The 15,193-nt window shown below is 32.1% G+C and overlaps 1 protein-coding gene across 2 annotated transcripts; it reads right to left on the bottom strand.

The window, feature by feature from the left end:
• Positions 1-340: 340 nt before the first annotated feature.
• Positions 341-14,450, bottom strand: LOC134712765 (kelch-like protein 2). Of its 2 annotated transcripts, none has more exons than XM_063574614.1 (7): positions 14,395-14,437; positions 11,716-12,819; positions 10,491-10,683; positions 4,725-4,922; positions 4,150-4,250; positions 3,234-3,371; positions 341-2,497 (listed from the first exon to the last, which is right to left on the bottom strand). In XM_063574614.1, exons 2-7 carry the CDS (start codon positions 12,785-12,787, stop codon positions 2,304-2,306), a joined length of 1,896 nt encoding a protein of 631 aa, XP_063430684.1. In that variant the 5' UTR covers positions 12,788-12,819; positions 14,395-14,437; the 3' UTR covers positions 341-2,303. The 2 variants fall into 2 exon arrangements, with proteins under 2 accessions (XP_063430684.1, XP_063430683.1); XM_063574613.1 differs by having other exon boundaries at positions 342-2,497; positions 14,330-14,450.
• Between the last annotated feature and the right edge of the window lie 743 nt (positions 14,451-15,193).

The following is a 15,193-nucleotide window of genomic DNA, read 5'->3' as shown; positions in this document are numbered from 1 at the left end:
CCAATTGATAAAGGACTTTCCGTTTTGAATTTTCTTTGCAGTTCCACATTTTTGTTATATAAATTCTCAGTGTAGTAAGCAAACCTTCAATATTTAAGGGCAGGACCATGTTAAATGAATAGTAACCTCATGCTTTGTACAATACAGATATGCTGAGCAGGATGTTTACATAAGGTCAAATAGTCTAGCAATCCATTCTATTACATAATGAAGGAAATACTAATGTTTAAGACTTTTGTTAGACAAGAAATCAAATCAATGCTGCTGCACTAGAGGCAAAATAGTGAAACCATCTAAAGCTAACAATAAATTAAAAGAATTTTTTTGCTTTGCTAAATTGCATTTAATACTTTTAATTTCTATACAAAAACAATCTATAATTTAAATCACAGTGTTCATTTTGATAGCAGCTCATACATACAGTTGTAAACAAAATGCTTTCAAATAACAATATAAAAATGACTTCACCATAATAAGGTGAACCTACACAATTGTGGTCACCATAAATGCAGGTAAAATAGATATACAAACAGTATGAAAATGTCAATATAAACAGATTTCAGAATACTATTGAAAAAATACTTATTAAAAACTAATGCAGTGATTGCAGTAATTAGACCATTTGTTTCTTTTAATTACCAATACTTTCTGTATATCAACAAATTTAAAACACATTCAAACAACGTTGCACATTTCTATCTCTATAACACAATATATGCTCTATTAATAAAACTGTATCATTGCTTCTATGGGTGATTCTAAAAAAAGAATTTACTATTTTTAGCAAACATTATTTTAGTGTTCATAGGGCACATGAGAAGAATTAACTTTAAAAATATGTTTTTTTATTACTAAACTAGACTCTTTCAAAACATTTTTAAGATATGACATACCATATCCCATCTTCCCTGATAATATAACTGTATTGTAGCTTTTCTCTCTGTCCACATATTTAAACATCATATATTTTCATATCTTTTTCAAAGCTTCCTTTCATCAATATAAAATTTAATTAAATAAACAACTTACAGGATTTACAATCACAAGACATTATTATGTAAAAAAGGAAGAGTAGAATAAGTTTCCAAACATATGTTAATTAAGGATGTATGCTACTCTGTTTCAAAATATCAAGCTATATAAATTGATAGTATATAAATAACAGAACTTAAGAAGGCAAAAAAAATCCTTGTCTTTGAGATGAAAGCCATTGAAAATTTGTCTCGAAATGAATCACTCTTGATTTTTATACACTAAACATTTGTACCATTTTCTTTCAAAAACTATGAAAAATAACGAGAATTTTATAACATAAAAAAAGCTTTTTAAACTATATCTATTTAAATTATGATAAGAAAAGTAGGAGTTAGATGGTAAAATATTTAATGGCACTACATAGATAAATCAAATGAATCCAAAATATTTCCAAAAAAGTCAAAAACAGGAGCAGCTTTAAAATGAGTGCTCATGGTAATAAATACTTTAACAAACTGAATGAAAATCAATTAAAATTTGACATCTCACAAAAATAAACTGGGAAACTCCTAAAATACTCAAATTTTTTGTAGCTTCTAAAACAACAGTTTAAATATGGCAGTAATGATCATTTAAAACATCATGATGTTTATATTGTCGCTATTTTGTGCATTTTTCCTTTGATCTTATTTGTGATAATTTTCATATCATGCTTCTCGCTTGAGATAGAAAAATTATCGCTAGAAACTAAGGAGGCCACGTGGCGTTGCTAACGAAATTGACATTGAAATTGACAACATCATCATAGGTAAAATAGCGATAAACAGATTATCATTGGTCATCTCAACTCGATTGCTTTTCTCACTTTCGCTGTACCAGCTCAAGTGAGAAAATCAATCTGTTGAGATAATCAACGATAATCTATAAATCTACAACTAATCTGATTTCTGATTTGCTTTGCCTCCTGACAGTCTTTTTAAAGAGTTGTTGGGCTGTGGAACACCAGAGTGCAGTCCTTATTGAAAACATGTTTATTGCCAACCAGACTTGGTGGGGTGTACGTGTATAAAAGATACAAATTAATAAGAAATTGCTTAATGCATAAATTAGTTACATGAAATTGGATATTTTACCATTTCAAGATAGAAACTTGGTTTCATACATCTGGGTCAAATATTGTCATCATGATTTCTATATGGACTACACTATAAGGTCGAAAAATAAAATAAATCCTAAAAAGGCTGTCAGAGAAATCTTCTGTTCATCTTCAAAAAGACCTATAAAAGTTAACAAGACCTATAGAAGAAGACCTATAGAAGTCAACAAGATCACTGATTCTTTGGTGCTTCATGATGTATGTTAGCTACAACACAACCAAATGTACTCATGACTGTAGGTAATTCTTGTCCTTCAGCCCAAGTCTGTCGCCCTTTCTCTTCTTTTAACCAACAAAGTCCTGCCATCCAACTTTTATCATCTTCTCCACCGACAATCAATATGGTGTTTCCATATTTCACAATTCCTTAAACAAAAGATAAGTTGTTGGGTATTTATTTAATAGTGTTAATGTATATATAGATTGGTAACAACAATATCAAAATCAAACATTGTGATTTAGGTAACATATTATGGTTAAGGTCAAATAATCCTAAACCCAATTTCTTTTTGGTGGGGGGAGGGTATGTATGTACCAAAATAATTCTAAAGTTTGAATAAATGTTTATCTTCATAAGTAAACATAAATTATGTAATAAAGTAAACTGAATCAAATGTTAATTATCATAAAAATAAATTATTATTTTTCCATATAAAAGAACATAAAAATAAAATGTAGTCTAGGGGCAGATAACCCTTACAATTTAAGTTTAATGTTAAATAGCCATTACAATTTCGCCTGTTAAAATCAAGAGTTGTACAGAATCTTTTTACAAAAGGCCCCTCATGTGTGAAAAATAATAAAGATATTAGAGAATAACTTTAAATAACTTTAAAAATATAAATCAGTGTATTCATCAAAATGAAGAGTGTTTGTACCTTCTTTTACAAGACAATTTGTTTGATGTTTTGTCATTCTTGTTGAAACTTTTGTTTAGTATACAAAGAAATTAGATATAAATTTTTCACTTGATGTTCAATTTTGTGTCAACAACTAAACTACCCTTTTATCTAATATTTCTACATTTCTTATATCTTTCCAAATAGACCCCAAAGAGATTGAAGTACATGTTTTTCTATTAAATGTTCAGAAACTAATTTACCAGCTCCACATAAAGCATTTGGAAGTTCTGGTCCTGGGCTCCATGTCTGACTCTCTGGATCAAATATCTCTACAGAGCTAACACAGTGTTCTGGTAAAAACTCTCTCTTCCATTTCTCACTTAATGCTGAATTTCCACCTAATTAATAAAAAAAAAAGATAAGCTAGTTAAGGCTTTATATATATAATCTAAAATTTTATTCTAACCTTTCCGATACAAATTAAACTAGGAATATTTAAAAAAAAAAATGCATAAAAAAAACCTTCTTTGAAAACTTGCACTGAGTGAACAGAGCTGTTTTATAATCCAGTAAAAATATCTTGAGTTGATATAATCTATACATGTTGATTGTCTGATAAAATACAGCAAAATTCTTGTTAATTCATTAATAAATGTGTGCACTTTCATTAATAGATTCTTTATTAACTTTGAGCCTTACGGCTCATCAGTATAATCAAGTACATGTGCAGTGTATACATATGGCATTTAATTTCCATGATTCTATGTTGTGTACTATTGTTTGTGATTTTTCTTTTCTTCCGATGGCATTGACAGTTTGTTTTCAACTTATGAGTTGGAATATCCCTTTGGTATCTTTCGTCTCTCTTTCATAAGTTATGATCATTGTGCAAAGGATTTTTTATCTTTTCTAAACATACATATACATGATCTTTATAATATAATCTTAAAATCTATTGTTCCAAAAATTACAAAGTAATATGGGACAGTCTTATATTTGAATTTCTACAAAAATTGAGTCAAATTTAATTATTTTTAGACAAAATTTGTGTCTGGTGTACACAATTTTAATCTTGGTATCTATGATGAGTTTAAGCCAATTGAGTATACATTTTAGCAATAAAACTGGATTAGTAAAAAAATTGTTTGCTAAATGTTTCACTGTCATATATATTACCTATAACATAGATCTTGTCTTTATACACAACACTTCCGGCTAAAACTCGGGCTATATTCATGGGAGGTAACTCTGTCCACGTATCTTCTGTTGGATCATACCTAAAATATACACAAAATATAACATCAGATAACAAATATATGAAGGGAGAAAACTAAAGGCTCCTATAAGCTAAAACATTTATAACTCATAACATTTTTGCATTAAAATTACCATATGTCTGTCCTTTTCAGGGTGTGTAGATAAAACTTTTATATCTAAATTTCACTGATCAGAAAACTTTAAAATAATCTCTGTAGTTGCATCATGTATAATATAAAATTGAGAATTGAAATGGGGAATGTATGAAAGAGGCAACAACCCGACCACAGAAAAAAGAGTATGAATTACAGGTTAGTAATCAGTTATTGATATATATAAATTTCTCTCATACTTAGACTTAGAGTTCTCATCTTGTGGCTTTCTGTAACCAAAGAACATAGGCCTTACAAATTCATAAACACCAAGTTTCTAACAACTGTGGATGGTTTTCTGTAACCATGGTAATTTGATCGTTGATAAAACCTAGTCCTTACCTATACACTGAGTTACTGACATCTGTGGATGCCTCTCCTCCAAAAACATACAACCTTCCCCTGTAACTCAAAGCTGTCATAAATCTAAGGGCCTTTGGTAGAGGGGCCACCAACATCCAGGCATTGGAGTGGGGGTCATATCGTTCAACACTGCTAAGTATTTCAGTCCCATCCTGACCTCCAATAGCAAACATGTACCTGTAAATAATTGTAAATAAGCATATATATATTGTCTACAAAGTAATTGTAATGTAATGCATTACATCGCAATGTAATGGCCCCAGGCCTGGTTATATCTTTAGCATAAATTAATCAGGCCATTGCTTTTCTCCTTTGAATTGTTTTACATTATGTTATGTCTGGCCTTTTTACATGTTGAAAGGTGTATAGTGACCTTTAGATGTTCACACTTTGCCTAAATTTGGTTCCAATACATACATGTATTTGTTGTTGTCTCATTGGTAATCATACCAATTCTTTCAACTGATTTTAAGTCTGACTGCCTAGGTACTCCAAGTCATCATATACATTGAAGGTACATGTGTATGTCTGTCTACATGTAGGTTTCCCCACTTTACTCGACGTAATTAATTTGATTTGATTTTTGGTGTTTAAACGCCAATTTTAAGCATCGCATTTAGGCTATTTCGTGGCAGTCAGTTTTTATTGGTGGAAGAAGCCAGAGTGTTAATCTAATGTCATTTGGACTATATAAAGAGAGATAACTCAATATTATGTTTGAACACTAACTGGTTTCCTGTTGAAGTTATCCTCTTCCTGTCAATGGTGAATTGTGTAACATGTGCTAATAATTATTAAAGTATTAAAACTTATTGATGTCCTTCTGAGTGCATTAACAAATGGTAACAGAGCGTGGTTGAAAAGAAAAGACATCAGAGTGTATAATAAAAGAGTTTAAAGTGGAGAGAAAATTCAAAGGTGGACAAAATGTCAACAAAAATAAACCCCCCCAATTACAATGCAAAACTGAAATCATACGAACTTTACAAGCAAGAACTTTTGGCCTGGAAAGAAATAACTGATTTAGATAAGAAAAAACAGGGTGTTGTAATTGCCTTATCCCTACCTGAAGATGATGAATCAAAAATAAGAGAAAAAGTGTTTGATCAGATAAGTTTAGATGATTTAAAGGAAGACACAGGTTTGACCACACTAATTACTTTTATGGACAAGCATCTTGCAAAAGATGATTTAGCTGACAGTCTTGCAAAATTCGAAGATTTTGAAGATTTTCAAAGGGGTCCTAATCAATCAATTCAAGATTATGTAGAAACATTTGATGCTAAATATCGAAAAATCGAAAAGAAAAACATGAAGTTGCCCTCTGAAATATTGGCATTTAAATTACTGAGAAGAGCGAAAATTACAAAAGAAGAAAAAATGTTAGTCCTTACAGGCATGAATTATGAAAACAAACCAACATTGTATGATGAAGCAAAGAGATCTCTTAAGAAATTTAAGGGTGAAATGTGTGATTCGGACAAAATTTCTGCCTCAATAAGTAGCATTAAACTTGAACCTGCTTTTTTGGCTGAGAATGAAGAAGCCCTCATGGCAGCAGGGTATTCTAGAAATAGACAAAAACCATTTCAATATAATGGTAAGGGGGACTTTTCAAGAGGTAGAGGCAATTTTTATAGAGGATTTAATAAAAGTCAACGGGGTGGACAAACAAATTGGACAAAAGGAGGCAGCTCTACAGTAAAGAAGAGTATAAATCCAAAAGGTTCAGACGGCACATTATTGACATGTAGTTCTTGTGGATCTTTTCGACATATGATGGCAAACTGTCCACATAGCTGGGAGAATATGCAGGAGAGAGTAAATATAACAGAGGAAGAAGAAGTAGTCATGTTTACAGGGAATGTGCGTGAGGATATCACTCGTCTTGGGATAGATGCACGAAACTGTGCTGTTCTTGATAGTGCATGTAGTAGCACTGTTTGTGGACAATTATGGATGAGAAGTTATGTTGACTCTTTAAATGAAACAGATAAAGCGAAGATTTTTAAGGAGGATGGCAACAAGGTATTTAAATTTGGAGGTGGAACACGGTTAAAATCAATTGGAGAGTATAGTCTGCCAGCAGTTATCGCAGGTAAAGATGTCACAATAAAAACTGATGTTGTAGATTCGGACATACCACTTTTATTGTCTCGAACAGCAATGAAAAAGGCAGGTGTGAAAATGGACCTGGAAAATGATACTGCAGAGATATTTGGTCAACATATATCATTGAATTTAACTTCATCAGGCCACTACTGCATTCCAATAGATAAAACTGAAGAAATTCCAGTCGCAGATGTATGTGCTGTGAGACTTGAAGAGTTAGACTCGAAAAAGAGATATGCAACCTTACTGAAGTTGCACAGACAATTTGCACATCCACCAATGAAGCGTTTAATTGCCCTTTTGAAAGATGCTGGGGTATGGAAAGAGGAATATGAACAAGAATTGTTGACTATAGAGGAACAATGTGAAATTTGTAAGCGATATGCAAAAACCCCACCAAGACCAGTAGTGTCCCTACCTATGGCATCTCAATTTAATGAAAAAGTGGCAATGGACCTAAAACAATGGAATGGACGGTGGATTTTGCACATGATCGACATGTGGTCACGGTACACTGTATCTGTTTTTATTGATAGGAAAAAGACAACAGGTGTTATTGAGAAAATGATGACTAATTGGATCGGAATATTTGGTGTTATGGGAACTATATTAACAGATAATGGCGGTGAGTTCAGCTCAGATGAAATGAGAGAGGTTGCATCAATACTAAATGTTAAAGTTTATACCACAGCTGGTGAAAGTCCTTTCCAAAACGGACTATGTGAGAGAGTCCATGCAATTACTGATACTATGCTTATGAAGCTAGAAGCAGATTATAGACAGGTGAATAATCAGAGCCTTCTTTGTTGGGCAAATATGGCAAGAAATTCTTTACAGATGTGGAATGGTTTCAGTAGTCATCAACTTGTTTTTGGACTTAATCCTAACCTTCCAAACATTTTGAAAGACACTTTGCCCGCTTTAGAAGGAAGAACTTCAAGTGAAGAATTTGCAAAACATTTGAATATTTTACATGATTCTCGAAAAGCTTACATTCAATCAGAATCTGATGAACGCATTAGACGAGCACTACGTGGCAAAATAAGAGCATCAGAGCAGATATTTAATCACGGTGACAGCGTTTTTTATAAGCGAGAGGGAAAAGATCGCTGGCTAGGACCGGGAAAAGTAGTTTTCCAGGATGGAAAAGTAATTTTTGTTCGACATGGAGGAGTATTTGTGAGGGTTTCACCAAACAGATTAACTAAAACTAAAGATATTAATTTTCGAGAACAATATGACAATATTGAAACACCTGATACAAATGAAACAAACATTCATGAAACTAGATATACCAATAAAAATAATGAAGTTTCCCGTAAAGAAAAGAAGAATTGTTTTTCTGAGTTATTATCAACATCAAAAGAAACAATTCCTCAGATGGAGAACATTCAGGCTAAAATAATCCCTAATCTAAAAGAAAATGACAAAATTCAGTACAAACTGCCTAATTCGAACACATGGACTAAAGCTACTGTACTAAGTAAAGCAGGAAAAACAACTGGGAAAAATAAACATTGGTATAATGTTCAAGATGATGTTGATGAAGATAAGAAAAGTGTAGATTTAGATAAAGTTGAGTGGGAAAAGGTCACAGGTGACAGTGATGAGAATGAAATTGGTGTAAATATGACAAAGAGTTCCTTTTTAAATGATGAGGAAATTGCTAAACAAACAGAACTTTCAAAACTCCATAATTTTGACACTTATGAAGAATGTGATGACATAGGTCAGAATGTTCTTTCTACAAGATGGGTTATTACAACGAAAGATAATCAAACAAAAGCAAGACTTGTTGTGCGAGGTTTTGAAGAAGAATTTTCTATGCAAAGAGACAGTCCAACAGTAGGAAAAGGAATGATTAAAATATTCCTTTCAATTACTGCTAGCATGAATTGGATCGTTAAAACAACGGATATAAAGTCAGCTTTTCTTCAAGGGAAGTTATTAGATAGAGATGTTTTTCTGAAGCCCCCAAAAGAAAGCAATTCTGAGAAAGGAAAAATATGGAGATTAAAGCACTGTTTGTATGGACTTAAAGATGGAGCTAGACAATTCTATTTCAGTGTAAGGGAAGAGCTTCTAAGTTTGGGATGTAAACAATGTAATCTGAACCCGGCAGTGTTTGTCAAACATACTGACCAACGTTTAAGTGGAATAATTTGTTGTCATGTAGATGACTTTCTTCATTCTGGGGATGAAAATTTTGAGGAAGTTATGAGAAAACTGCGGACAAGATTTGTTGCTGGAAAAATTGAAGAGAAAACATTTTCATATGTAGGATTTCAAATTCATCAGGACAAAAAAGGCATAATTCTGGATCATTCTGCATATATGGAGAAAATAGATAATACAACTATAGAACCATCAAGAGCTGCTATGAAACAGGATGTACTTAATACAAGTGAGCAAACCTTGTATAGGAAGTTAATTGGCCAAATAAATTGGGCTGTTCAAGTTTCAAGACCTGATATGGCTTTTGAAATGATAGACATGAGTACTAAACTGAAAGAAGGGACAGTGGCACATTTGATAAGAGCAATCAAAGCAAGTAATAGACTTAAGGAAATTAAATCAATAGTTTCATTTCCAAAAATGAATAAAGATATAAAAGAATGGAAAATTATCGTTTTAACAGACGCCTCTCTGGGAAATATTAGTAATGGAACTGGAAGTACAGAGTCTCATGTAATTTGGATAGTTGATAATGACAGTAATAGCTGTCCGATAAGTTGGCAAGCAAACAAAATCAAACGTGTAGTAAGATCAACAATTGCAGCAGAAGCCTTAAGCTTACAAGATGGGTTAGAGTCTAGTTTTTATCACCGTCGAATAATTGAAGACATTTTAGGATTAAAACATAAGACTATACCAATTGAAGCTTACATTGACAATAAAAGTGTAGTTGAAGCTGTTTATTCGACTAAACTTGTAGATGACAAGCGTTTAAGAATTGACATTGCAGCAATAGCTGAATCATTGGCATCAAAAGAAGTAGATAATATTAAATGGTGTCCAGGAGACAAACAATTAGCAAACTGCATGACAAAGTTTGGAGCTTCATCTTATGAACTTTTGCAAGTTATTCAAACAGGAAAAATGTTGAAGGACTTTGTTTAAAATTGTGAAATAACTCATAACATTTTATCATTTTATGTTTGTCACATGGGGCAGAATAATCCCCTAGATCTGAGGGTAGTCTAAACCCTGTGACGATCTTGTAGTTTTAATTTAGCAACTTTTATGTTTTCTAACGGGGCAGAATAATCCCCTAAGATCTGAGGGTAGTCTAAACCCTGTGAAGATCTTGTAATTGTATAAAACAAAAGAAAGTAGAGGGAATGTTAATCTAATGTCATTTGGACTATATAAAGAGAGATAACTCAATATTATGTTTGAACACTAACTGGTTTCCTGTTGAAGTTATCCTCTTCCTGTCAATGGTGAATTGTGTAACATGTGCTAATAATTATTAAAGTATTAAAACTTATTGATGTCCTTCTGAGTGCATTAACACAGAGTTCCCGGAAAAACCATGACTTTGATAAGAAAACTGACAATCCTAGTCAATTAAGATTGGAGTCGAGTGTACCCACATGAGTGGGGTTTGAACCTCCATCTAACTAAGCTTACCCATCAACCACTGTGAGTGAGAACTGTGACCTACACATATTCATCTTAGCTTTAGTCTGCCAGGAACATTCTAGCTGATCAAACATATAGAAGTTGTTGGACACCCCCTCTGTTGTGATAGAACCTCTGTAGTTAATCTTCCGTATGGCACCTCCAGCTAAATAAACCTGATTTTCTCCTGTTATTGCACAACCTGAAAGTCACAACAGCAGAATATTATTGTGATATACTGTATAGTGTGTGTGAATGATATCCTCTACTTAGGAATGTACATGTAATACTAAATTACATATTTTGAAAGTTATATATATCATATACATGTACAGTACAATCTGACAATTGTCATTTTCTTTTTAAGCCATGGCTTTGTGTAAGTTTATTTTCGATCTATGAGTTTGATATTGGTATTTTTCGCCTCTTTTTTTATATGTTTCTCTGTCCAATATGTTCTCCCATTTATTTGTATTGTTGTCCTGTCATGTAATTATGTCATTTTAAGGTTATATTTAACATTGTAATAAAAGCGGGAGGTTTGGCTAGCCACAAAACCAGGTTCAATCACATTTTTCTTAAAATCTCCTGTATTAGTCAGGAAAATTACCATTGTTATAGTATTACCTTTTAGTGTTGTTTCTGTTGTGTTGTAGACTTGTAGTTCCCCTTTTATATATGATGTTTTTCCCTCAGTTTTTACTTTGTAACCCGGATTTGTTTTTTTCTCAATCGATTTATGAATTTCAGACAGCGGTATACTTCTGTTGCCTTTATTTATATATATGTTATCATATGTCTTCATTAAATTTATAAAACCAAGTTAAAAGAGATGTTTGTTCAACAATTTCAAATATATAGATCTACCTGTTGTATGCGATAAATTTTTCCTAACACAAAATCATTGTTTCCAACAAATATGACTTTTAGACGATCGTTTAAACTCTTGGAATACGGACCATCATACAAAAAAGTACATTTCATTTGTACAAATTTTGGCCAGGATGAATTTGAAGGAACCTGAATTGATGATCATTTAAACTCTTGGAATAGGGACCATCATTCAAAAAAGTACATTCCATTTTGACAAATTTTGACCAGTATGAAGGAACCTGAAGATCATTCTGATAGGGGGTCTTCCAGTTTTTGGCAGCGTCAAGATCCACTTACTGGCAAAAAAACATACAATGTACACAAACATGTCAAAGATTCAACAGCTTGTCACACAACTTACCTGGGGTATACAAACTTTGTGGAAGTTTACATATAGAAATGACTTCTCCCGTCTTAGGCAGTAGTAATTCCATACTATTGAATTTCTTGAGTGAATCTTCAGTGTAAGGATTAGCTATGATCATTACTCCCCTCTCATATAACATGCCTTGTCTTGGCATTAAGTTCAGATCCATTTCCTGTTGTCTATTTCTTAACATGTGGTAATATCGGACAATATCTAATGTCTTCCGTAATGATTCACAACTCCTCAGTAAAGTGTTTGGATCAATTTTATCACAGAAATAGTATGAAGTAATGTTTGCAAACCTTACACAATTCATGATCTCCATTAAATGATTTTGTCTTTTATCCTTTTCTGTCATTACCCATTCTAAGCATGCCTCAAACACTGTCTCTTCTACCGTAACATTAATGTCATCATCACTGACAATCTCCACAAGTTTATCGGCAGGCAGAGATAAAAATTCTTGCTGTTTACATAATACTGAAAACTGATTATTAATAATCTCTTTTGCTTTTAAAGCTAAGATCTCGCACTCATGTGCTTTGGCAAAGAAATACACACCAATACAATTAACGACAGTTATATGATTCATCATGAACTCAGCACATCCTGTCCGTAACGATAACAACTGGAATCGGTTAGACGCAGACAATAAATGTTGTACGGTATCTTCTGATAAACTCACTTGTCCTGTATATATATAATCTAACACTAACTCCATTGTTAAGGAGTCAATCTCATGTAATGCAATCTTATCTTGGTGGCTTTCAGCCATATCTGTTGAAAACATTGCCATGAAAAAAGGACTGGATATTGCCAAGACATTTTTATGGCAGGGAAAATCTTTCCCATCCACTGAAAGCACAACATCAACAAATTCTTTGTTACGGTATAGTTTTGAAAATCCTCTAAGAAAGTTATGGGCCCTGTCTTTGTCTATAAATAGATTATTATTTGCTGTGACACCATCTCCTTGCTCACTGGTCTGTGAAATATTTGAGTCAATAAGACTTGAGCTCCTACTCTGCTGTGACTCTACCAATACCAAACCATTGTTATTCTCCATGACTGCACTATTTCACCACCATTAGTTCATATCTGAAACGAATGTAAATTTATTATCATGGTTATATATATCTAATTTCAGTACTGAATTTACAACACATACATGTACAATGTACAAATGTACATGTAGATACTTTTCTTATGTTTTATACAATAAATACATAAGATCTTAATTACACATGACTGCATCTAATGCACAATTGATAAAAACAAAAAGCTTAGAAACAGAGCTATATATTGATTAAGAAGATTCTGTTAAAATGAACTCGCTTTGACGTTGATCGTTGACTGCCATAAACAAAGTACATGTACTATGATCACCTTTTCTTTGAGTACTAACATGACTTACATGTACAGGCAATGAAAGAATATTATTTTATTTGTGCCCCCTCATCTTTTTTATGTGTTTTCAACATGTTTAATTGATATCCTACTGTTTAATTATGACTATGACTCATGTCTGTACATTTTGGACTTTTTTGTATATGATGTTGCCCCTGGGAGTACATCTGATCTCAGATTGTTTTGGCGTTAATGAAAGAAAAGTTCATATTATTACATAAAACTTATATTCTAAACTTTCTAATGAACTAACATTTGTTTACCAGACATTTATTTTGAAGAAGATATTTAACTTTATCATGTTTATATTTTGATTTTTAACTAATTTCAACAAAATTTCTAACTTAAAACACTACTGTCCTGGCACATTTGTCCTTCTTTCAAAGAAGAAAAAATATTAAATAATAGAATTTTAGAATGAATATTCCATCATGTCCATAAACTTTATAATCGTACAAAAATATTATGCCATGTATGCCAGACAGATGTTTTGGAGAAAATATTTCAGCCATTTTTTTCATAAAATTAAACTGTCCTGGCAGATTTTTTTAAACTTAATTATATTTTATCTAATTTTTTTTTTACAAATAATATAACTAAATACCCTGTTCTTTTATATAATTCACAATTTAATTTTAACAATACATCATGTACATTGTAAGTTAAGTTAAACAAAAGTTACAAATAAAATTGTATCGAAAATATATACATTTGTAACTGTCCAGGTTTTATCTGTCCTGCTTTAAGACCTTCTCAGATATTCAGCTTATTCCTATTCGTCTGCCATTACTGGACATGACAAAGGTTAATCTCCTAAAAATTTGACTTCACATTAGAAAATAACTGACGCCACAATGGAAAAATGATTGCTGTATCATGTCAATAGTTCAACCAGCGCCTAATTCCAATTAGCAATAAGGTGTATTGGTCAAGTTTGACAGATCAACGTAGAATATAGGTGTAATTTGTGAGCTTGAGAAAAACCTGTGATAGTTCCTGGTTGCGATCATCTAATTTATGGTGTTGAATCCTTTAAAATGAGAGGTTAGTGTCAGTAATATGTTCCTTTATTAAAAATTTCAGAGACTATAGATTTCAAGATTCAAATAAGTTTTCGGTGAGAATTTTTTTTTCGTTAAATTAGACAAATGCAGAACACTATTTGTAACAGTAATGGTCCTAGGTGACGTTCTGATACTACCTGTCGATAAAACTAAATAATATGTTCTTCATAAAGGATAAATGAACACACTAATGCTGACCAACTTGACTTTTTTGTTTTTTAGAAATTGCCGGAAGTTTATTCTAGTATTGTAAAATGCGGATCAAAACGGACAAATTTATACAATATCCGGATTGGATAGTGCTTTCGATGTGAAACCCATTTTATTTTTCCATTTGTCGTAACTATATCCAATAAAGGCATTTTTCCATTTGTCGCTGCTTGATTAATAAAATTGAGAATGGAAATGGGGAATATGTCAAAGAGAAAAAACAACACGACAATAGAAAAAACATTTTTGTTTTGTATGAATTTCAACAGATAGAATAGACTACAGTAGAATATTTTTCATATATATAAGGCCAGAAAAAGAAAATAATTGACATATAGAATAACAATCAACTTGACACATATCCTATATATATACCTTAATATTACAAGGATTTTTTTCTGAGACAATATATATAAAGATTATGTACGGGTGTGTGTTTATGTGAAACCTCCTTTTTTGGATGATCAATGCATTTGAATGGGGACATATTATTTGACTCCCCCCTTTTATCCCTCTTTTTTAAATGGCTGGATCCGCCCCTGTGACATGAGTTAAGATTCCCAGAAAGGTTTTTTAAATTTATGATAGTGTTCAGGGAGTAGTCTAGAAGCAGATAAAAAAAAGTCAATAGAATGCATGTGACCAGACTTGTTATTGACCTATAATAATCATATAAATATTAAATCAACTCAACATATTTCATTTAGTGTGTCAATTGCCACAAACTATGCATTCAATTATTCGTTAACAATGCGTAAAAAGTAAAATGAGTGCACTTTAAAAAAATAATG

Source organism: Mytilus trossulus, chromosome 3 (assembly GCF_036588685.1).
Source record: "Mytilus trossulus isolate FHL-02 chromosome 3, PNRI_Mtr1.1.1.hap1, whole genome shotgun sequence".
NCBI lineage: Eukaryota > Metazoa > Mollusca > Bivalvia > Mytilida > Mytilidae > Mytilus > Mytilus trossulus.
Note: the sequence above shows the minus strand (reverse complement) of the source record. Positions and strands in the feature narration are given on the sequence as shown.

Coding starts and splice junctions, on each gene's coding strand:
- LOC134712765 (XM_063574613.1), bottom strand. CDS start 12,787: ATGGAGAATAACAATGGTTTGGTATTGGTAGAGTCACAGCAGAGTAGG. Junction 4,923..10,490: donor TCACTCACAGTGGTTGATGG/GTAAGCTTAGTT, acceptor AATTATTTACAG/GTACATGTTTGCTATTGGAG. Junction 4,251..4,724: donor GTCAGTAACTCAGTGTATAG/GTAAGGACTAGG, acceptor TGTATATTTTAG/GTATGATCCAACAGAAGATA.